Source organism: Petaurus breviceps, unplaced genomic scaffold (genome assembly GCF_028583685.1).
Source record: "Petaurus breviceps papuanus isolate PSGF00001 unplaced genomic scaffold, PetGlider_PUasm1.0 91023, whole genome shotgun sequence".
NCBI classification, from domain to species: domain Eukaryota; kingdom Metazoa; phylum Chordata; class Mammalia; order Diprotodontia; family Petauridae; genus Petaurus; species Petaurus breviceps.
Genome location: NW_027187398.1, coordinates 582,118 through 606,571, shown reverse-complemented (window position 1 = coordinate 606,571; position 24,454 = coordinate 582,118). Strand labels below are relative to the sequence as shown.

Genomic DNA, 24,454 nt, shown 5'->3' with positions numbered 1-24,454 from the left:
AAACACTGAGATTTTTAGCTATTTTTAACAAAGGATATTTTTTCCTGAGCATGAAGAGACAGAGAAGACAGCATTATCACCCATAAAGTCCTTGTAAGATGGGAATTTTTCATGAATTAGTAGGTAGTATTGTGTTACCAAAACAGAATTTTTTTTGAAAAGCAGAGAAGAAATTTTAGGGAAATATTTTCCTTTTTCTTTTTAAGAATGTGGCAGAGAGCATTCATGAGAAGGAAGTGTACATGAAAAACTGCTGTCAAAATTTTCCATTCTAATTTGTTACTTTTATTGCATGTCAAGACTATCAGATAAACAAATTTAACTAATTTATCGAACATTATAATATATGCTGCTCTTACTACCTATGGGATAGGTATGTGTGAGTATGACAGATGGAAGTAAGATAGTTAATTCATAGACACAGGAAATAAAGAATGAAAGGGATTTTGACTGGGGATGGAGTAGATGAAGTGGAATTATTTTGGGGTTTCCTAAAAAGAAGTAGGATGTATTGAGGTAAATAGAAATACCTAGCTCATTTACCATGTGATTAAGCATTGCCTCTATTTACTGTTTTGTATGTATTGATTTTGTTTTTTAAAGAGACTTACGATTGAACTTTCCCGATCCCAAAAATCAAGAGGCATGTCACCACCAGACACTCACCTTAGCGCTCAAAGTAGTGATGCTCTTGAGATGAGAGCTAAAAAAGCAGGATCGAGTTGTGAATTGCTTCTCGAGGGTGTGCCTGCTACAACTTCAGTAAGAGAGGCGAAAGAGGATGAAGAGGATGAAGAAAAGATCCAACATGAAGATTATAATGTAGGAAAATATTCTCTTGTTTCAGTATTGTTTTTTAATGAGTGTCATGATGTTTTTTTTCTGTCATTCAGCAGTCAGTAAGTCAGTAAACAAACATTAAATGCTTACTGTGGAGGTCACCAGACAGCACAGTAGATAGAGCCCTGGACCTAAAGTCAGAAAGATTCAGGTTCCAGTCCAGCTCCAGACATGCCTGTGTAACTCTGGACAAGTCATTTAATCTCTCTGGCTGCTTCAGTTTTCTTATCTGTGAAATGGACATAATAATACTTTCCTAATAAAACTGTTGTGAGGATCAAATTAGATAATAGTTGTAAAGATAGTAGGGGCTTCCTTCCTATTACGTGCTAGGCATAGTGCTAAATACTGGGGATACAAAGGCAAAAGATAATCCCAATCCCTGCTCTTACTCTAATGGGGGAGACAGCAAGCAGATAACTATGTATAAACAAAATATATAAGGATAAGTTGAAAAAAATTAACAGAGGGAAGGCACTAGAATTAAGGGAGATTATAAAAAGCTTCTTATAAAAGGCGAATTTGATCTGGGACTTGAAGGAAGCCAGAGAAGAACAAGACAGAATTACATAAAATCTTGCCTTTTGGTATATTATATGTTTCCACAAAACTCATTTATGAGATCTCCATTTTGTAAGGCAGAAGTTGAGTCAAAGCATTCCAGGCACTTTGGTAATAGTTGGAAATACTTGGTATCAGTATAGAACAACTGTATTCAGTATTAAGGGAGTTTTAGAAATAAACCTAATATATTGTAGATTACAGTGCACCATAATACTCAGAAACTGGGATTTATCAGACGCTAGTAAAATTCTCTCTTGCAGTCCTATGAAACTTCATTGTGGATGAATACAGGTAACCTTGTAGGGTTTTTTCCCTTTTTTAAAAAAAAATTATTGATTGTAGAAAGGGAGTAGATGGAAATCTGGGTTCAGGCAGGAAGACCTATGTTCAAGTCCTGCCTCTCCCATATTCTGTCTCTGTGACCCTGGCCAAGTCATGAACCAACGGTTCTGTGCTATAGGCCATTTTCTAAGACTTTTAATTGCAGAGCACATCCTTTTCCGAATTGGTGGAAGGGTTTTACTCATTGGGGAGTTCCCTCTCCTAAGGGAACCACATGTCCAATAAAAAAAGTCTCTTGTTTTTTATATGGCCTTCATTTCAAATGTATCTTTCCACTATGTAGCAGCAAGCACCCCAGTGTCCCCAGGGTGGCTGCCCCACAGGTTCTTGGATCTGCTTTGATAAAGGAAAGCAACTCAAAATGGGTTAACAAGCTTACTTTAATCAGTCAGACATATATTGTTTACCTTGGTCAGGGGAAAAAGGTCAGCACCCCGAACTTCAAAGTATACAGGCAGAATTATCAAGACAGAAACAGATCAAGTAGACAGCTTTCCAAACTGTCCAGCCATTACATCCATACCAAATCAACATCTGGGTTTCAACATCTGGGTTTTTTCAAAGCTGGGGGTCTCTGGACAATGGCTTCCCAGAATCCATATCAAATCACAGAAAACTTTTCAAAGTGAGCCCCAAAACAAAGCCTCACATCAGGGCTTATATAGCCTTCTCCTGGCTCAGAGAATGTAACAACCTTTTGGACCCACTGGCCAATCAAAAAGTATCTACTGAAAAACAAGCCTCCCACCCCAGGCTTCAGGTGCACTTTAGCCTAGGGGCAGGGAAGATCTTTAAAATTTACATTCCCCTTACACACTACTAGAGCCATCTCTTGTAATGAAGAATAAAAAAGCAAGAGAAAAGAAAAATCAGGCCATCATTTGAATCTGACAGTATGTGCAGTAATATATACCTATTCCCTCCCAACTCTGCAAAGGAGGGAGTTTCATGTTCTCATCTCTTTTTATCAAATCAAGCTTAATCCTTCTAATTACCCAGGTTTATTTAATTTTATTCTGTTTTTACCCCATTTACATTGTTATAATCATTGTGTATATTGTTTTCTTTATTCTGCTTAATTCAGTTTACTGTTCTTCAGTATTTGTCAAGAGAATTAGCAGAGCTTGACCATAAGAAAATGAAAATGATTTAACATAAAACTAAAGTGTTAAATTTTTACCTGCCAACTAGTTTGCAAATATTTTTGATTTATTGATGTTGAAAATTATGTTCTTTCACAAAAGCCTACTTAGCACACCTCTGCTTCATTGTGATATTGACTTGATCCTGGGAATATCAATGGAGCATAAGTTCTCGTGGTCCTAGCAAGCTGAAAATACCTTGTTTGGCCTGGCAAAGAACTGTATATCTGTGTGTGTTGTACATGTAACTGATTTAAATTCAAAAGGCCAATTACTACTAAAGTTAGAACTACTACCAGTTGATAATTATTTTTTTTAAATGCTTTATTAACTTCTGATTTACATCATTCGTTTCCACCAGATTTTAAGTTACAAATTTTCTCCCTGTTTTTCCCCCACCCATCCCCCCAAAACAGCAGTTCCACAGGATATCCCCACCTCCAATCTGCTCTCTCCCATATTTTCTTCCATACCCGTTTTAACTTTTCCAGTGGATCTCTATGCCTCAGTGCCTGTATATCTTATTTCTTAATACCTGTAAGATGGTATTAATAATAGTATATACGTGTTTCCCCAATAATAAGACCTATCCCGAAAATAAGCCCTCCCCTTACTGTGTAAGATTCCTCTAAAATAAGCCCTCCCCCCAAAATAAGCCCTATTGAGATTGCTACTGTAGTGAAGGTGACCCCCTGCTCTACGCGCTACATTAAGGTACCCTCTGTATGCACTGTCCCCCCCCCGTGAAACGCGCACCGTGCTCCGAGCTGCATCCAATCAGAGCTGCAGCAGTGAGCGCGTCATCCTGTTCTTCCCCAGTGATTTGCTTGCTGGCGCCATTGAGAGCAGTGCTGCAGAGGAGAGCTGAGGCAGGACAACATAAGCCCTCCCCTGAAAATAAGCCCTCTGGTGTTTTTCTTTCCGAAAAAATTAATAAGACAGTGTCTTATTATCGGGGAAACACGGTATATATATACACACACACACACACACACACACACACACACACACATATATTTGAATTTAAAACTTTCAATTCCAGATTCATTCCCTTCCCCCCCTGCCACCCACCCCCACTGGGGAGACAAGGAGTTCAGTATAGGTTGTACATGTGCGGCTAATGCAAAACAATAACATAGTAGATATATTGTAAAAGACTGACTATATTTCCCTCCCTCCTATCCCACCTCCCACTTGTTCTATTCTCTACTTTGATCCTGTCCCTTTTCAAAAGTGGGTGCTTCCAACTTCCCTCCCCCCCAGCCTGCCCTCCCTTCCATCATCCCTCCTCTCATCCCCTTCCCCTCCTATTCTCCTGGAGGGTGAGATCCCCTATTTAGTGTGTATTTCCCTCCCTCCTCAAGCCAGATTCAATAGGAATAAGGTTGACCCATTCCCTTTTGCCTTCCTATTCTTCCCCTCCATTGTAACCATTTTCCCTTGCCTCTTCTGTATGAGATAGTTTGCCCCAATCTGTCTCTCCCCATCTCCTCTCATTATATTCCTCTCACCTCTTAATTTCACCTTTTAAGTATCATCCCTTCCTGTTAAATTGGTTCCGTGCCCTCTATCTATGTATACCTGTACAAATATATACACACATTCACATATGTATTCATATGCCTGCATACCCTCATATAAAGACATATATATATATATTTCTAATCCTTCAACTACTGAGAAAAGTTTCATAAGTTACAATTATTGTTTTTCCATGTAGGAATGTTAATAGTTCAACTTTGATAAGTTCCTTATGATTTCTTTTCCCTGTTTACCTTCTCATGCTTCTCTTGCTTCTTGTATCTGAATGTCAGATTTTTCTATTCAACTCTGGTTTTTTCAGCAAGAATGCTTGAAAGTCTTGTATTCCACTGAATGACCATATTTTCCCCTGAAACATGATACTCAGTTTTGCTGGGTAGGTGACTCTTGGTTTTAATCCCAGCTCCCTTGACCTCCGGAACATCACATTCCAAGCCCTTTGATCCCTCAGTGTAGAAGCTGCCAGATCCTGGGTTATCCTGATTGTGTTTCCACAATATTCAAATTGTTTCTTCCTGGCTGCTTGTGATATTCTCTCCTTGATCTGGGAATTCCGGAACCTGGCTATAATGTTCCTAGGAGTTTTCTTTTTGGGATCTTTTTCAGGAGGTGATCGGTGGATTCTTTCAACCTCTATTTTGCCCTCTGATTCTAAAACATCAGGGCAGTTTTCTTTGAGAACTTCCTGGAGGATGCTTTCTAGGTTCTTACTTTAGTCATGGCTTTCAGGTAGTCCAATAATTTTTAAATTATCTCTCCTGGATCTATTTTCCAGGTCAGTGGTTTTTCCCATGAGATATTTCACATTGCCTTCTATTCTTTCATTTGTTTGGATCTGTTTAATAGCATCTTGATTTCTCATAAAGTCATTAGCTTCCATTTGCTCCAATCTAATTCTGAAGCAATGATTCTCCTCAGTGAGCTTTTGAGATTCTTTTTCCATCTGGCAAATTTGACTTTTTAAGACATTCTTCTCCTCATTGCCTTTTTGAGCCTCCTTTGCCATTTGAATCAGTCTGTTTTTTAAGGTATTATTTTCTTCAGTCAGGCTGTTGACTCTCATTTCATAATTTTCTTGCATTGTTCTCATTTCTCTTCCCAATTTTTCCTCCACTTCTCTTATCTGCTTCTTAAGGTCCTCTATGGCCTGTAACCAGCTTGTATTTTCCTTTGAAGCTTTTGGTGCAGGAGTTCTGACTTCACTGTTTTCCTCCTGTTCCATGCCTTGCTCCTTCTTGTCCCCAAAATAGGAGTGTAATGTTGGAATCTTCTGTCTGCTTTGTTTCCTTTGCCTGCTCATTTTGCCACTCAATTATTTGACTTTTGGGCGTTTTGCCACAGTAGGACTCTGCCACCAGACAGGAGAGCTTTCGTCCCAAACGCTGGGGTTTTCTCAGCTGCTGGAGGTATTAGATGGGTGCCCTCTCTGATATCTCCACATGCAAGCTGGACACACATCCCAGGACCACCACCCTAGACTGCAATCCAGATCCAAGCAGGTTAAAGCAAGAGCGATGACCCCTCACACTGGTGCTTGGTCCCCCTGCACTCTGCAGGCCAGGAGCTGAAGCCACCACGTGGTGCTGGCGTCTCAGCGGTTTCTCGCCCCGGGGGTAAAAGCCACGCACTCTCACTTACTGGGTTCCAAAGTCCAGACTGCACTGGACTCTCACCTTGTCCTTCGCATCTATGTATTGATAAATCTGGAAACGGCCACAGCTGCTGCTGATCTGGAGTCCCTCTGTCTGGCAGCTGGTCAGGCCCACCCTGGGGCTAAAGCCTCGGTGTGGTGCTGGGCTGGGCTCCCAGAGCGCTGAGCTGGCCGATTCCTGCAGGCCTGCCGGGCTGTCCTCAGCGGGAGGTTAGCTTCTCTGTGTCATTATGTGGGTTCTGCAGCTCCAAAGTTTGTTTAGACTCCCCTTTTTACATGGATTGGGGAGGGTGGAAGCCCGAGCAGTGGGAAGGTCGTGCTTCTACTCTGCCATCTTGGCTCCGCCCCGCCCCCAGTTGATAATTATTTTGGCCAAAGTATCACATTGCTACTTAGTAGGAGTTCTTAACCGAGGGTCCATGAACTTGTTTTTTCAATATTTTGGTAACTTTATTTCAATATAATTAGTTTCTTTTGTAATCCTATGTATTTGATTTTTATGCATTTAAAAACATCATGAGAATAATCTATGCGACTTTTTAAAGACTCTCATAACTTGATGACTTCTCCAGTGTTCTTGCACTTTACTCTGATGTAATAAGATAATAACACTGGCCTCTTTTATGTTTCTTTCACAAGACATTTCATCTTATGACTCTGCATTTTCACTGGCTGCCCCTTGTGCCTGGAATACTCTTCCTTCTCACTTTCATTTCTTGATTTTCCCGGCTTCCTCCCACGTCTCATCTAAAATCTCATCTTCTACAGGAACCTTTTTTCTTCCTCATAAATGCTAGTTTCTTCTCTTTGATATTACTCCTGACTCTGTGTATGTGTGTGTGTTGTTTGAATATTGATTCTCCCATTAGAATGTGAGTTCACTGAGAGAAAGGATTATTTTTTGGCTTTCTATTCCCAAAACTTAACTCAGCATCTGGTACATAGTAAGCTTCAGTTCATATATGACTTCCCATGCTTCTCCAAATTCTTTACTTTTTACATTATGGTAGTATTTCCATTATGTATCATAGTTTGCTTAGTCATTCCCTAGTTAATATGACTCTCTGTTTTCAAAGGCTATGCCAACTGAACTTGGGCCCTCGAATAAAAAGCTGGAAAGTCTTCAGGAATACACCCAGTTGTAGTATGTATATTGGATATATGAAAAGCAGCATAGCTGAATTTGGAAAGTTTGGCCACATGATGATGGTTTTAGTAACTCTTAATGATAATTCTTCTAAATTGCTGAGACTGCATTATTCTTTGGTGAAGAGAGCATCCATACCTAAGGAAACTATAGAACCTTGATGTAGTTTTGGAGTACTTATAAAACCACATATTTATCGAGTGCCTGACATGGAGACCATCCTTTGTGAAGTGCTGTGGAGGAGACAAAGAAGGATGATATATAGTCTCTGCTCTTCAGTCTAGTTGAGATAAACCATAAACATGTGAAAAGATATATCATACAATCACAGCTTTAGGGATCAAAATCCAACCCCTCTCATTTTCCAGAGGAGGAAACTGAGTTGTTTTGACTTCACCTTCATTGCTCTGTCCATCCACCTCATATAATAAAATATTTAATAGTACAAGTCCATAACAAAAATGTTACAAGTCAGTATATGATTGAATTACCAGATGTTATAGGTGAAGCAAAGTTCAGAACAAAGTAAAGTCACTTCATAACTATGGATGCCTGTATTTTAGTATTGTTACTGAAAGATTTTGCATTAAATAGAAGTCTTAAGTTTCTAAGTTTGTATGAATGTCTCTGTGTGCCTGTGTGTGTGTAATTAGCTTTTTTCCTTTGCTTTGACAGCATGAGCTTTCAGATGGAGATCTGGATATAGATCTTGTTGGCGAAGATGAAGTAAACCATTTAGACGGTAGCAGTTCTTCTGCCAGCTCAACAGCAACTAGTAATACTGAAGAAAATGATATTGATGAAGAAACTATGTGAGTAATTTATACTTTTTAGATTTTTTTAATGTTCATTTTTCATTTTGAGCTCCAGATTCTCTACCTTTCTCCAGTCCTTCTCCCAACCATTGTCATGGCAAGCAATATGGTACCTGTTATACATGTGAAGTCACATTGAGTTTAAATAGAACTGAACTAGTCAACATGCCTTTGACTAGAACAAATTGCATCTAAAAGAAGAGTCACTAACTAGAAGTGGCAGGTTTAGTATTTCAAGTTTAGAATTGAAATAGGTATTGTAAAAGTATTTATTACCTAACACTATTACTTATTTACACAAAAACATGATATAAGACAAATCAATGTTATAGGGGTGCAGCTAGGTCTTTAGGAATGATATTTATATACACACAAACTAAGCAACAGGACATTAGGGGATTTAATGCTACTATTGTCAGTCCAAATTTTGTCTTGGGTTGAAGAGTAGGGTGTGTAGTGTTTTGGTGGGGTTTTGTTAACATATTAGTGATATTATTGTTAAATCTAACAGTGGTTAGATCAGTATTTTATGGGACATACCTATGTACTTGTTAGATGCAGTACCTCTTAGGATAATATGACTACTTTCTTTCTTTTTTTTTCTTTTTTTTGCTTTTCTGGAGGGCAATTGGGATTAAGTAACTTGCCCAAGGTTACACAGCTAGTGTTTTTGTGTGGGTGTTAAGTGTCTGAGGCCAGAACCGAACTTGGGTCCTCCTGAATCCGGGGCCGTCGACTCTACTTTTATAATATTCCTAATGTCCATTGCCTTTTCTCTACTCATGGCCACCACCCTAATTCAGACCCTCTTTACTTTTCACCTGGATTGTTATAGCAACCTCCTAATTTGATTTCTTTCTTTCTAGTAATTCCTCCTTCCTGAACATACATCATCCACAGTTTTCAAGATAATCTTCCTGAAGTACAAATTTGATCACCTCATTCCTATCTTCAAGAACTTTTAGTAGCTCTCTATTGGCTTTGTGATAAACTACAAACTCTCCTGTTTGGCATTTAAATGCCTTCATAATTTGATTCCAGCCTACCCTTTCAGGCTTATTATTACACAGTATTTACCTCCACGTACTCTGTATTCCAGACAATATTGCTTTTATTGTATAAACTGCTCTGTTTCTGATCACTTCACTTTGCGTTAGTTCATATAAGTTCTTCCAGGTTTTTCTGAAAGCATCTTGCTTGGTAAATTTTTTTTTTTAAACAATTGGGGTTAAAACAATTTAAACAAAATTTTTTTTAAACAATTTAAACAAATAACTTGCTTAAGGTTACATGGCCAGGTGTTTCTGGGTGGGTGGTAAGTGTCTGAGCCCGGATTCGATCCCAGGTCATCCTGACTCTGGGGCCGGTGCTCTTACTCACCGTGCTACCTGGCCGCCCCGCTTGTAATTTTTTATAGCACAATAGTATTCCATTACCATCATATACTTGTTCAGCCATTCCCCAATTGATTGACATCCCCTCACTTTCTAATTCTTTGCCACGACAAAAAGAGCTCAAGAGAGGGATGATTTTAAAAACATATTTTTGTATGTATAGGCCCTTTTCCTTTTTAAAATTTTTCTTCTTTGAAGTAATGACCTAGTTAGTGGGATTGCTGAGTCAAATGGTATGCTCAGTTTTATAGCCCTTTGAGCACACTTCCAAATTGCTCTGCAGGATAGTTAAATCAGTTCAGGATTTCCAATTTGGCATTGAATTGGGGGTTTTAAATTTCTTTTTTCTAATTTTTTTCTTATGTGCATGCCCAATTTGTTGATCTACTCCTTCTTGGGTTTTTTTTTTTGTTATTGTTTTTTTAAGCATTTAGAGATATAAATTTCCCCCTAAGTACTGCTTTGACTGCATTCCATGAATTTTGGTATATCGTCTCATTGTTGTCATTCTTTTCAGTGAAATTATTGATTCTTTGATTTTTTTTTTCTGATCTACTCATTCTGTAGGATTTGATTATTTAGTTTCTAATTAATTTTTAATCTGTTTCCAGGGCCATTTATTGAACGTAATTTTTATTGCTTTATAATCTGAAAAGGATGCATTTAATATTTCTCCATTTCATTATGATGGGTTTTTTTTGCTCTAATACATGGTCACTTTTTGTGTAGGTGCCATGTACCACTGAGAAAAAAGTATATTCCTTTCTTCTCCCATTCATTTTTCTCCAGAAGTCTAATGGGGTGGGGAACCTATGGCCTCAAGGCTACATGTAGCCCTCTAGGTCCTCAGGTGTGGCCCATTGGCTGAGTCTAAGTTTTACAGAGCAAATTCTTTTATTAAGGAGATTTGTTCTGTGAAGTTTGAGTTCAGTCAGCAGGCTGTACTCAAGGACCTAAAAGGCCACATGTGGCATCAAGGTCACAGGTTTGCCACCCCTGGTCTGTCATATCAAACTTAAAAAAAAGTTATATTCATCTCCTTAATTTCTTTCTTGTTTATTTTTTGTTTAGATTTATCTAGTTCTGAGGGGATAGTTGGGTTTCCTCACTAGTATAGTTTTACTGTCTGTTTCCTCTTGTAACTCATTTGTACAGGCATACCCCATATAAAGTTCCATTACCATTGTATCACAGCAACACTAATAATTGTTCAGCTAGTTACCAGTTTATAAGACTCTTATTACCTTCCGCCCATAAGGTCATTTCATTTAACTGCTTTTTTTTTTTTAGATGAAAGAAACAACTGTGATACGTTGGCACTGGACAGAAGGCCTGAATTCACTTAGCAGTTCTGCTACTAACTCATTGTGTGATTTCACATAATCACTTTTCCTCTTTAGGTCTTCATTTCTTCCCTAGAGTAATTTAATATACTATTCATAATATTCTGCTTATAATTGTTTATGATTGAAGACTCCATTAAATAATTTTTAGCATGAACTCTTTGGACCATCATTGTGAAACCACCCCCAAGAGGTTCTCAAACAGTTGAAATGGAACCAGTGGACTAGGGGATCTCTGGGATCCCTTCCAATTCTGGCATTCTTTATTCTGATTAAACTTGTTAAATGGAGTATGCCTGTACAGTTTATTCTGGTGGTCTATTTATGATTACATGGTGTTAATTAATCTTACGTTCTTAGGTCTGGTGAGAATGACGTGGAATATAGTAATAACATGGATTTAGAAGAGGGAGAACTAATGGAAGATACAACTGCTACTGGAGCTTCAGGTACAGAAGTATCAAGACAAATGAGCTATTTTAAAATCTCAGACTTTGATAGGACTTTATCCTGATTTTATATTGGCACTGTCTTGTTTCATTTCTTTTATGGTATTTAGGTAGTTATAAAATTTGAGTATCAGGAGTCATGGATGATGTGTCTTATTTATACCTTGTTTTGGAGAGACAGTTTTTCCTAGAATCATATACACATGGAATATTAGAATTAGATCTAGAGTAGATCTATATCTTTAAATTTATAGAAGAGGAAACTGATTCCAGAGAGGTTTAATTTTGCCCTTTATCAGACTGGCAGAACTGGGACCAGAACTCAACTCTGATTCCTGGTTCATCTTTCTTTCTTAAACATCACATGGTCTGTAAAAGATTATTGGCCTTTTTTAGTGGATGGGTTTGTTCTTGGATCCTACATGATTAATAGGTAAAAGGTCTTAGTTAAAAGGAATGAAAGTTCATTTCTGTACTTTCAGTTTATTGATGTTGCCCCAAGCCTATGAACATTTGCATATTCTTAACATGTATTTCCATAGCTATAAAATAATAACTTAAGTGGAGATAAAATTCATGAATTGTAGACCTGCATCAAAAATAGAACTAGAACTCCTCATAACAAACAATTCTAGATCTTTAAGCTTTTGTCAGAGGTTACAATAATTTACAATCTGTGCTTACAAATCTGCAAATGAAAAGTCTATTTATATAAACTCTTCAGTCATTTTGTTGTCACACTTTATCACATGTAAATATATTTCAAGAATCTTGTTTGATTTGTGGAATATTGATAATTTCTGTACACTAAAATAAAGTTTATCTTGGTTTATAGCTAGATAAATTTCATTCCTTTCACCCCAATGTCTCAGCAGAAGACCTTGCCTCTTACTTTACTAAGAAAATTGAGATCATTTGTCAAGTGCTCTCTCTCTTTTTGCTCTCCCATTTCTTTATACTAAATCCCTTGACATCATTCCCTATTTTATTTCCCTTTTTACCCAGTCTGATAATGAGGTGACTCTTCTTAACAAGGTCAACCTCTCTACATTTGTCTGTGAAACAGCAAAGCACCCTTAGAGAGAGTCAGACCACTGTCCCTATTTCTACCACCTTTTTCTCAGATTCTGATGTAGATATTCCAGGATTCAGAACCCAAGAGCTCTGGGAATAACAGTATGGCCCAAACCATCTCCCTTCTTTCAATTCACAGAACCACTAGATTAGTTCAGGTCCTTATCATTTCTCAGCTTCTGCTAATTGATTTCCATGCCTTTTCTCTTCCTGTTCTAGTCAGTCTTCCATATAGCTTTTAAGATGAATTTACTTAAGCACAAGAATGACTATGTCACTTCTCCACTCAGTAAACTCCAGTGGCTCCCTGTAACCCAAAAGATAAAATATAAATTCCTTTTGGCTTTTAAAGATCGCCTGGCTCCAACTTGTATTTCATCCTCATAATGCAGCCAAATTGGTCTTTTCTTTGTTCCTTAGAAATTAACCCATTGTTCCTTATTTTGTCTCCTGTCTCTGTGTCTGGATTTTACTCCCTCCTGACCTCTTTTTCTTAGGCACCCCATTTTTCTTTAAGAAGAAGCTCTAAGTGGAAAAAAAAAAGCTCAAATAGCATCAGATGAAGTCTTTCCTGATTCCTGCAGCACCCTTTTCCCCTAAGTATCATGCTAAATAAAACTACCCTTTATTTATTCTCCTTATCTTTATTCTGTATGTACTTGTTCCTGTTTGAATAGTAACTTCTTTGAAAATAAAGATTCTTTCTTCTTTGCTTTTATAATAACCCCTAGTATAAAGCCTAACATATAGTAGGCACTTTATAATTGTAGCTCTTTGCTTGATTAGTGAGCAGAACTTAAAAAAAAAAAGGAATTTGGAACCTCTTTCCAGTATTGGACATCATTTCTCTTACTGTCTCTCATTGTACTAAAAGCTCACATTTCACAAAATGTGAAAATACATATTTCTAATTTGTAAAATGGAAGTAATAATCTTAATATATTTACCTGCCTGGGTTATTTTGATGAAAGTTCTTGATAAACAATAAAGAACTACCCAGTTAAAAAGTAATATATGAAAAATACAGGCAGCATGATTATATTGGATAGAGAGCCATATTTGGTGTCAAAAAGACCAATGTTCATGTCTTGCATCTTATGCAAACTAATGATGTGACCTTGGGCAAGTCACAATCTCTTAACGGCCCAGGCATCTTTCTCAGATGAAATCAAAATGAGTCACCTCTATGTATTAGTGAAGGGAGTTTTCCCATCATACCAAAGAGTTCTCTATGCCAATAAAAATCAGAAGTGTAGACTGTAATTATGTATACACACACACACATAATGGAAAGTTCTCCTCTCCTCTCCTTTTTTCTCCTGTCCTTCAGTTTTATGGATGAGGAAATTGTGACACAGAAATTATGTAACTTGATCATGGTCAGTATGGCTTATCGTAAGTGGCACAGTCAGTATTAGAATAGGTATCCTTCCATGATATCATGTTGCCTGCATTCTTATATTTGTTGAATTTTTTTTATGTGGCATTTTGTCTTTATAAAGATAGTTCAGCACACTACATAATATGTGGTAAAAAATTGTTTCATAAATTTTAGTTGCATGCTTTGTTAAAGAAAAAGGTACTTTGAAAAAAATAATTCAAGTGGCTTCCTCCTATATAAATTACTCAATTATCTTCCTGTGTGACATTCATTTGGGTTTGAGTTATAGCATAATTATTTTTTAATAATATTTATCACAATTACATATAAAAATAGCTTTTTAACATTAAAAAAATTTTTTTTACTTCCAAATTCTCTCTTCCCCACCCCAAGACAGTAAGCAATTTAATATAGGTTATACATGTATAATCATGCAAAATATTTCCATATTAGTTATATTGTGAAAGAAAACACTCTTCCCCCTGCAAAAAAAAAAAGTGAAAAATAGTATGCTTTAATCTTCATTCAGACATCACTTCTTTCTCTGGATAGCATTTTTCATCTTGAGTCCCTTGGAATTATCTTGACTTATTGTATTGCTGAGAATAGTTAAGTCATTGACAGTTGATAATCATACAATATTGCTGTTTACTGTATACAATGTTCTACTGGTTAACATAAATCTTTTGAAGCATATTTTCCCTAAACCCCCAACTTAAAGATAAAAATAGGGTTCATAGAATTAGTTGTGAGGAAAAAAAAACCTTTTCTTTCTTTCCTTTTTGCTAAGTGTTTTAGAAAACAATGGGTTTTTTTTTTTTAGAATAAAAGTGATATCAGATGATAGATCACAACTATTTTTTGGTAAGAATATGTATAAAATATTCTGAAACTGCTACTTATTACTATCTGTGAAATTTGACTAAGTGTCTTAGATAAGCCTCAGTTTCCTTATCTATAAAATTAAAATAGTAGTTTCATTACCTAATTCACAGGCTTATGGTAAGACTCAAATAGATAAGGTATAGAATGTGCTTTGTAATCATAAAACAACGTCTAGAATCTTAGACTTGGAAGCGACGTTAGAGATCACCTAGTAATTTTAAGGATGATCAGATGATCCAGATAAATTGATTTAACTTGATCACAGTCACAATACTGGTAAGTGGGCAGATCGAGGATAATAATAATAATAATATCAGCTAGCATTTATATATTGCTTACTATATGCTAGGTACTTGGCAAAACACTTGTGTATCTCATTTGATCCATTAAAACAACCTTGGGAGTTAGGTGCTAATATCATCTTCATTTAACAGATGAGAAAACTGAGACAGATAGTGGTTTAGTGATTTGCACCACTAGTCAGTGGTTGCATTTGAACTCAGGTCTTCCTGAGTCCAGGTCTGGCACTCAATCCAGTGTGTACCAACTGATGCCCCAGGATTCATACTTAGGTTTTCTGATTCTAGACACTGAACTGCCATTCATGCGGCCTATGATTTAAGAGGCACCACAAGACCCCTTTCACTTCCCCTTATTACAAATATCTCTTCTATCAGTCTGACATCAGAGTATCTAAAATTTTTGTCCTTAACAGGCCCTTTTATGATGCAGATGTTGTATTAGTGTTATCATTATACACTAGCCTGATTAATTTGAAAGCTCTAGGCTCTCAGAAATTGACAAAACTTACCCTAAGGAAGGATAAATTTTGATGGTATTAAGGGTGTGAGGGTTCAAGGGAAATACAGTGGAATAATACTGGCCATTAGGGAGAGGATACATGAATAGTTTGAGCAAGGCTTACCCTATAAATTTGGATTATAGCATTGTGTTTTATTTTTAAATAATTTCAGTGAGTCATGACATTTATTACCCTAATTTTATGTTGCCTTTGAGAGTACAGACCAAATCCTCATAATACTTTTAAACTGGATGCAGAAAACATCATGACATTTTCCATGACTATATTTTGCACCTAACAGAGACAGATGGCATCAACTGAGGACCCCAGTTACCTGAGTAATATGAGTTGGTTCTGAGCTTATAGTACTCTTCTTCTATAGTTATTACCCAAGCTCAGGACTCTGGAGCCTGAGACTTGTTTCAAATTACACTTGCTTGACCTTTGCCAAGGTAGGGGAGTAAGACAAAAATGAGAGGAGAGATAGGTAGTAGGAGAGGCTTCCTTGCCACTTTGGTTCTCTTATGTATAGAAGCAGTGGTGGTACCTATTCTCAATGTTCAGAGTTTCTTAGACTCTGGCAGTTACTGGTCCTGAGCATTGTGGGACTAAGCCTTGTGCTGGTTTCTGCTGATATCTTGCTTGCATTCTGTTGATGTATAGCATATATCACTATGGACAGAAGAGATGCTACTAAGAAGTGAATTGTGGGTGTATATTCACTAAAATGTAAACACTTATACTTCTATTTAAAAAAAAATAAACAGATTAGAAGTACATATTTCCCACTTTTTTTTTCTCTTTCAGGCAGTAGCCATGGTTATGCAAGTGCAAGCCGCAGAGCTTCAAGGCGAGCTGGAAATACAGGGTCTGCAGCTAGTAGCAGTTTATTAGATATTGATCCCTTAATTTTAATACACTTGTTGGACCTTAAGGACCGGAGCAGTATGGAAAATTTATGGGGCTTACAGCCTCGTCCTCCTGCTTCACTGCTACAGTCCACAGGTAAAAAACAGCAACAACAAACCAAAACCTTTTCACAATCTTTAACTTGATGTAATTAAATTAAACTTTAATTGGTAGTAGAGAAAATCTCTGTGTGACTGAATTTAGCCCTGTTCTTTTAAATATTAGCATGGGGGGAGATTTTAGTAACCCACTGACTTTTAATTAATTTAATTAATATTACAACTAAACTTTTATTCAGAGGTCTACTCTAAATATCTTTGGGTACTGAAGTAAGTATAATGTTAAGTATATTGAATTGTTTGTTAGTTAGATTTACGTGATGTGCCTCTGAGACTAACAAATCAATAACATAGGCAAAAGTCTTGTACACACTCTGAGCTATTGTTTAAAAAAGTTGCATATGTTTGGCAAAAATTTTCATAAGTTTGTAGGTCTAGAAGAAACTTTATTAGGCCCTTCCAGGTGGGGTTGTTTAAAAATGTTTTACCAAGAGATGATTTATAGCGAGAGAGAGAGAGAAGTGCTATAGGGCTGTTTTGTGCTTACAAAGATATTTTCCTTAAAAATTATGTTTTTCAATAATGCAACATTATTCATAAAGGTTACTTGGACACTTTCAGATTCAAGGAAACACTGTTGCATGTAATAACATAAATTTAATGGAATTAATGTTTGTACATTGAAAATCCAGTTACCCAGGGCTCTTTTGGAGGAGAGGTTATGAATCATTCTTGGTAACCAAATTTTTGGTATAGATCACTTAAAAAACACCAGTTTAAAAAGACGTTTGCACCATTTTGCATAGGAATTTTTCTAAAATTTAATTCAGAGTTTTCAACTTTCTGAAGTTATTAAGAACAAGTCTTAACTTTTTCTTAATGATTTGGGATCATGACCTCTCTCCTTTCCCCTTCCTCAACCTCTTGGTCACTTCTTCTTTTAACTTCACATAGCACTTTGTTCCTCTTTCTACTCTTCTAATGTATTTTTTCTTAAATATTTTATGTAACAATTCTTTATTCCCTCTCTCTCTACTTGATTGTAATGCCTCTCAGGGCAGGGTTCATGTCTCCTTTAATCTTTAGGACCCTAGGTCAGGGTTCTTCTATACACAGCAGACACTTGATATAAATATTTGTGGAATTGTTGCTGAATTAGGTTCTCAGGTAATTTGCAGCTCTTGATTCTATGATTCCATCATTTTTAAGCACTGTTATTTTTGTGCTGTAATATGAAACTATAGTTAAAGATCTACCAAAGTGTGTAGGACAGTTTGCTCATGTACTCACTCCAACCCTAAATTTCTGGGGGGTTTTAGTTTCTTATGTCAGCTTTTTATGCTTTTTCTCTTTCTTTGCTGTGTTCACTACACTGTACCTGTCTGCCTAGCAGCTTTTCTCCCCTCCAAATTTTCTGATTCTGATCTCCTGAAAGCTTTCAGTGGCAAGGAGATAATGGATGAAAGTGCATGTTCTTTCTTAAACTGTACCTATTTTAAAGATACTTGCATGGACTTTAACATAGGACCATGGAATTTAGGCCTGGAAATGATTTTATCTAATGTTTTGAGAACTTTTTGCTGCATTCCTGGTTCTTAACTGCATGGTACAGTAAGTAATATAATAGAGCCTGGGGGAGCCAGAAGACTTGGGACCTAGTCTTGTCTCTACCCCTTGTTAACTATGAGCGTGGGCAAATTACTTCACCTCTTTACACCTGTTTCCTCATTTGTAAAATGGGGATGATAATATTTTTACTACTTGTCAACAGTGTTTTATTAGGGGAATGCTTTATTAACAGTAAAGCATTATGTGCCTGTGAGCTTCTATCGATAGGTAAAGTTACTGGACAGGTTAAAATGTTACTAATATCATTAATTGACAGAACCAGTACCTCATTTGGGATCACTTTGAAATCTGAAATCACAGGTCGGTGGATTAATAGAGTGGAACAGAAATAGTAGACCATCTGGTTCTGAAATGGCTCCATTTGTCCTTTTAAAAACAAATGACTGTTCAGTGCTTTTCATTTTAAATCTTTGTGCTATTAAGATTGTGGTTGGGGGTGGCTAGGTGGCACAGTGAATAGAGCACTGGCCCTGGAGTCAGGAGGACCTGAGTTCAAATCCAGCCTCAGACACTTAACACTTAACTAGCCATGTGACCTTGGGCAAGTCACTTAACCCCACTTGCCCTACCTCCCCCCCAAAAAAAGCAAAAAAAAAAAAAGAAATAAAAAAAAGATTGTAGTTAGTTCCCTTTGCTTCATTTTTTTCTTATTCTAATGCTGAAGCAAAGCATGCATGTTAATATATAGTCTCCCTAATATGAGTTCTTTTTTCTTCTATCAGAAGTCATCGAGAAGCTAATACAAATTTCTTGCTACTTTAAGTACTTTGAGCCAGAGCTTTCATTACATTAACCACAGTTTTTTAAATGAAAAATCATATATGGTGAACAGAATTAATTGCCAGAGACCCTAATTTTAGGAATTTCCACAGTTAAGTGTCCAGGGGGACGTAGCTTTTAACTTCTCATTTTGGAGTTTTCAAATTATCTTTAATTCAAATTGGAATTTATAGGCTAATTTGAATGGTTAGGTTGAATATGGCCCAAATGTGACTGTCTTTATCTTGATTTTCACTGATGCAATTAATGCTTACTTTCCCAGATGTAACTATGTATATTCAGACATGCAAGAAGGTCTGTGATATAAGGTAGGAGGTAGTTAAATGTATTATTAAAACTAAATTTTAAGGCAGCTGGTTTTTCTCCCTGAAGCCTCATATGCTCGAAAAGATAAAGATCAGAGGAGGCAACAGGCAATGTGGAGAGTGCCTCCAGACTTGAAGATGCTAAAGAGACTCAAAACACAAATGGCTGAAGTGAGAAGCAAGATGTCTGATATGAAAAACCAACTATCGGAAGTAAGAAGCATCAATGCTGGGTCCTGTGATGTCCAGTCCAGCTCTTTTTCTGCTGATCAGGTGTCTTTGGCTACCTGTACCACAGAAAGCTGTGGCAAATTACAAGACCTGGGAATGGAACTTCTGACAAAGTCTTCAGTTACAAGTTGTTACATGAGGAACTGTAAGTGGGAAAGAAACTTATAATGTCATTTACTTATTGGTCAGTTTTGAAACTAAGGAACTAGAAGCACTGATAGTAGAAGGAACCTACGATGAGGAGTCAGGTGTCGGGTTTGAACCCCATCCCTGACAGATGGTGCAGACCAGAAAGTAAGCAAGAATTAAAGTGAGCAGCAGGGTAGGGCTTCTCAAGATGTGGAGGTCACTAATCAGTGAGGACTCCTCCTGGCAGAGTTATGTTTAAGTAGGCAAGGAAGCTGTCATGGAGGTAGAGCAGATGGTAGAGTGAAGAGGTGAATTACACCCTGTGTATAGTTTCTAAATTAGTGAATTAGCATTGGGAGAAGCTGAACTACAGGTTCTGCCCCACTGCGGAAACCTTTGTTTTCATATTTAAAACATCTGAGAAATGCTTGACCTGTTAATATACAAAATTCCTTTTTGTTTTGCCTTTTGAAGGGCAGTTGGGGTTAAGTAACTTGCCCAAGGTTACAATGCTAATATACAAATATTAATGTTGTTGAGGGTTATGTATACCTTTATTCCGGATCTGACCCTAAACTCAGATCTGATTTTAGGAAAGAATGCTCCCTTTGTAAGCCATGCTGGTTCCAGGCTCCCTATTGCCTACCCTCTTTTGTTTTCCATTATTTGTCTATGAGCCAGTAAATCTGACATCTGGGGCCATGGCTAAGGGTGGCCTTTTGTTTTAGTTCCTTAAAAAGAACAATAAATAATTGTCCCAGGACTCTTTGGGCATCTAAGGTGCCAGCTTCCCTCTGATAAAGGTAGGTAGCAACAATAGAAAAACCCAGAGGGACGCTTTTTTAAACTATCCAAACAATTATTAGCTGTAATAAGTGAGCCAGAGGTAGGACTGAAAGTGAAGGAATAAATATATTTGCTACATTTTGAATATAACTTAATAATACAGTTTAATATCTGACTCTAAAGGATGGTATTTTTGATTAGGAATTGGGTGAAGGGGGGTGATCCTCAATCACAGACTACTTCAGATTAGTGCAGACCTGGTTAAAGTATAGCATTGAAGCTTTCTGAACACTCAGAGGCAGTAGGAAGGCAATGAATTCTAAGTAGGGGCAGTAGAAGAGATTGGTACCAAGAAAAGGGAAAGTACTGAAGACAAACTTGGTCTGTTTTATAGTTTTGCTTTGGTCTCCCTGAATCTTAGTCTGTTGTTTTAAAAGTTTTTTAAGCCAAATGTCTCTCAGGGTCCAAATAAGTGATATGGGAGGATTAAATGGGGTGAAAAGGAAATGAAGTAGGAGGGAGAGAGAGGTCATTTGGAGAGAGCTGACTCTTTAGTGGCTTATTACCCTTAGCAGGGGTTTCATAGAGAATTGGAGAGTGGGGGATATTTTGGTAACTGCTACTCATTGAATAAGAATCTTCAGACACTGTTAACTAACTGGTTAGCTTTAGTCTTGAGGGAAGAAGCCATTTATATATTCCAGTCCTTTACTTTGAATCTATATGAAAACATGATTGTTTTAGTTAGTTTCTCATAAGCAGCCAGTTTTAGGGTTTTGTTTCTGCAATTGGCTTCATTTTTATAGGTAAAATTAGCCCATTAGTATTCAAGACTATAACTGTTTGATTTTCCTACCATTTTTGTCTTTTTTTCCTTTATTTAATCAGCATAAGATGTTCCTTGTTTTTTTTCCTTACTCCTTTGCATAGCTTTTCCCCTTGTACCAAACTAAGATTAAATTTATCTTACTTTTCATCAGTATAGTCTTAATTGTCCCTCTCCTCCTATTTTGACTGATATAATGTTTTATTTAAAATTTTTTGTTTACTCTACTCTAAATATTCCAGGTAAGAGTTTAGTTTAGGAATCACATTTCCTCCCTCACCTCTGCTTTTTCTTTTGATTAAATGTCACCTTCAAGATATATTATTTCACTTTATCCATCCTCCCTTTCCTTCAGTCTTTCAGATTATCTAATTCTATTCCCTTTTCAGTGGATTTTCAAGTCCTAACATTTTTTTCAGTGATCCTTATGAGAGGTATGACTTAAAAGCTACAGTAAACTTATCTCAGTCATACGGGTGTTTACAGAGAACCATCCTTCTTCTTTGCTTTCAGTTTTAGATGACCTTGTTTTAAGTTTCATTTGCATGTCAAAGGCCCAGCCCAGTTCTAGATGCCTTATTAGGAAAGAATTTGAAGTTTCTGTCCTCATTGAAGAACCATTTTTCTTATAATGGAGTAAGTTCAGTTTTGCAAGATAGTTTATCTTGGGGTGTTAGCCAAATTTTCACTTGAGGAGATTGTTTCTATAGAAGGATTTCATAAAATTTTGAAGCTAGGATGGGCTTTTAGAGCTTATCTAGTCCAAACATTTCGTTATACAGAGGAGGAAAGTGAGACCCAGAGAAATGATGCTGTTTGCCCAGAATCAGACAAGACCAGAACTCATTTCTTCCAGTTCCATTGTTCTTTCCACTATAACAAGTATCTTTACTTCAAAGGACATTGACTCCTCATTTTGTCCCCATATTCCATTTCTTTTTTTTATAAGTTGAGTTGATAGCTCAAACTCATTTGAGTCTCTTATCTGGAAGGGTTCTTAGAAGACTCTTTTGTAAATCATTAAGAAACAGAAATTCCTTCTTTGGGAGAAAGCACTTGGAACCCTATCATAGTGCAAAGGAAGACAGTGTACCTTGCTGAGGCAGTATTTCATATCTTGTTGCATACAGAAAAGAATATTAAAATGTCTTTTCAGCCACAAATAAGAAAAGTAGTTCTCCTAAACCTACCCGATCTGGGACAGCTGGAAGTTTGTCACTAAGAAGAGCAGTGGATTGTGGGGAAAACAATCATCGCCCAAAGGGAGACTGTCCGACTTCCTCTGAAGGTAAATCCAAAATGCTTAGGTAGGTGTTTATAGTGAATGTTCATATGTTTTTATTGTTGGACCTACAAAGACACAAAAAATTGTGTTGAAATGTGTAATTCATTGCAAAGCATTAAGTACCTGCTATATGCAAAGCCAAGTGCCTAAGTGTCAGGGGTATAAAAGTACATATGACACAGTTCCTGCTTTCAAGAAATGCTATTTTATTCCATAAATAGTTGTTGTAACATGATGTGGTTTGAAAAGTTGGCAGCTTTAGCATTGATCTGATTTCATTAAAAATTGGTAACTGCTACTTGTTGAACAAGAATCTTTTGACACTAATATTAACTGGTTAGCTTTAGTCTTAGAGGAAGAAGCCATTTATATATTCTAAACCTTTACTGTGAATCTATATGAAAACATTATGTTTTAGGTATGTTTCTTAAAAGCAGCAAGTTTTAGAGTTTTGTTTCTGCAATTGGTTTCATTTTTATAGGTAACGGTTAGCCTACTAGCATTCAAGATTATGTTATAATGCAGACAATGGGGTATAGAAATCCATCTTGCCCTACTAGAAAGCTGGGGGGGGACGGGGAAGGATATAAGAGAGAGCAGATTGGGGAAAGGGGTATTCAGTAGACTCACTATCTTGGGTGGAGGGTAGGGGAAAGACAGGGAGAAAATTTGTAACTCAAAATCTTGTGGAAATGAATGTTGAAAACTAAAAATAAATAAATAAAAGGTTTTTTAAAAAGATTGTTATAATGGGAGGACAACTTCACATTTAAATTAAGTAACAAAGGAGACAAAAATTCATGACAGGTGAGGTTGAAGGAAAAGGCTAGGCAAATTTCTGTGAGGAATTTCATGGGGAAGAGACTACTTATATTTGGGGGAGAGGCAGGGAAAGCTTCTGAGAGGAGGTGGCATCAGAATTGGGCCTTTAAGCAAGAAGAGGGGTGTCAGTGAATAGAAATGTGGGTACAGGTGTCCATTACATTCACAGCAGCATAGAAACAGGAGCAAGTAGGAAGAAAACAGGGGATGGAGAATTAGTCCAGTTTGGTTGTGGAGTGGATTATGTGAATGGAGATAGTGTTTTGTGAGGGTGTTCAGAGAGGTTAGAGCCATATTATATGCTTGAGATTCTAGAATGCCAGGATCAGTACTTTACACATTTTATTCAGTAGGCACTGGAGAGCCACCAAAGATTTTTGGAAGTATTTTATTCTATTCTTTTCTATAGTTGTTAATAATCAGTATATGTTTTTTGACAAGAAGGTAATGATAATTTAAGTCTAATCTGGGTCCTTAAAAGGTAGTCTGGGTCGTGTTAGTTCATTAATATGCCTTTTTCCTTATTTCTAAACAGTAAAATATTTTAAATTTGGGAATCATATATAGGTAAGTTGAGTGGATACTTAAAGATAACTTTTAATGTCTGTATTTTCAGGAGAGACATTGACTTTACTCTAGTAAACCTATGAACATTCATTTTCTTCAGGGTGCCCTGGAAGCTCACAGTCTGGTAACAGACATAGCCCACCTCGGGCTTTGACTCATGGCAACATTTGTGAGGTACTGCCCAAAACAGAAGACAGACAGTGTGAAGTTTTGGATCCAGATGTTCTGATTGTTGCAGGTTTAAATGGCTTACCTGTTATGGAGAAGACAAGAAAAATGGTCACATTGGGGTAAATTTAAGACCCTTTGTTAATGTAATGCATAGAATTGTTTTTGTTATCCCTTTAAATATCTTCCTTCTTTCTTTCTATGATACATGCCTATCATATTTTACAAATTAAGCTTCCCATTTTATCAACCCTGTAAGAATAGAAATAGAAAAAAAGTTATTATATAACTGATAAGTATTTACAGCTTCTGTTTCCTGACTTTGACAAGAAAAAAAAAGTTGTAAATGTGGAAGGAAGCAAAAAAGTCATATCATGGATCAAATTAAAACTTATTTTGACTAAGTTAAGATTAATTTGAATTAAGACTAATTTAAATTAAGACTAATACTGATTAGCTAATGAGAGTAAGGCTTTTTTTTGCCAGCTATTGTATGCTTTTTAATAAGATGGTGATCTTTTATATCTCTTATAAGGCTTTATATTTGTTTAGGTTGAGTGAAAACCCTCTAACAGTTTTGTTTCTGT

The 24,454-nt window shown here is 36.7% G+C and overlaps 1 protein-coding gene across 4 annotated transcripts in view; it reads left to right on the top strand.

Annotated features, from left to right (window-relative positions):
• The window catches only part of TRIM37 (tripartite motif containing 37), a 119,532-nt gene that overhangs the window by 80,484 nt on the left and 14,594 nt on the right, over positions 1 to 24,454 (top strand). For 3 of the 4 annotated variants that reach the window (XM_069078028.1, XM_069078027.1, XM_069078026.1), the window contains 7 exons: positions 604 to 822; positions 7,904 to 8,040; positions 11,141 to 11,229; positions 16,179 to 16,376; positions 19,121 to 19,429; positions 22,182 to 22,313; positions 23,800 to 23,989. In XM_069078028.1, the coding sequence (XP_068934129.1) occupies positions 604 to 822; positions 7,904 to 8,040; positions 11,141 to 11,229; positions 16,179 to 16,376; positions 19,121 to 19,429; positions 22,182 to 22,313; positions 23,800 to 23,989 (1,274 nt within the window). Of the gene's footprint in view, positions 1 to 603; positions 823 to 7,903; positions 8,041 to 11,140; positions 11,230 to 16,178; positions 16,377 to 19,120; positions 19,430 to 22,181; positions 22,333 to 23,799; positions 23,990 to 24,454 lie in introns of those variants that run through there. The other variant, XM_069078029.1, reaches the window with a different exon arrangement.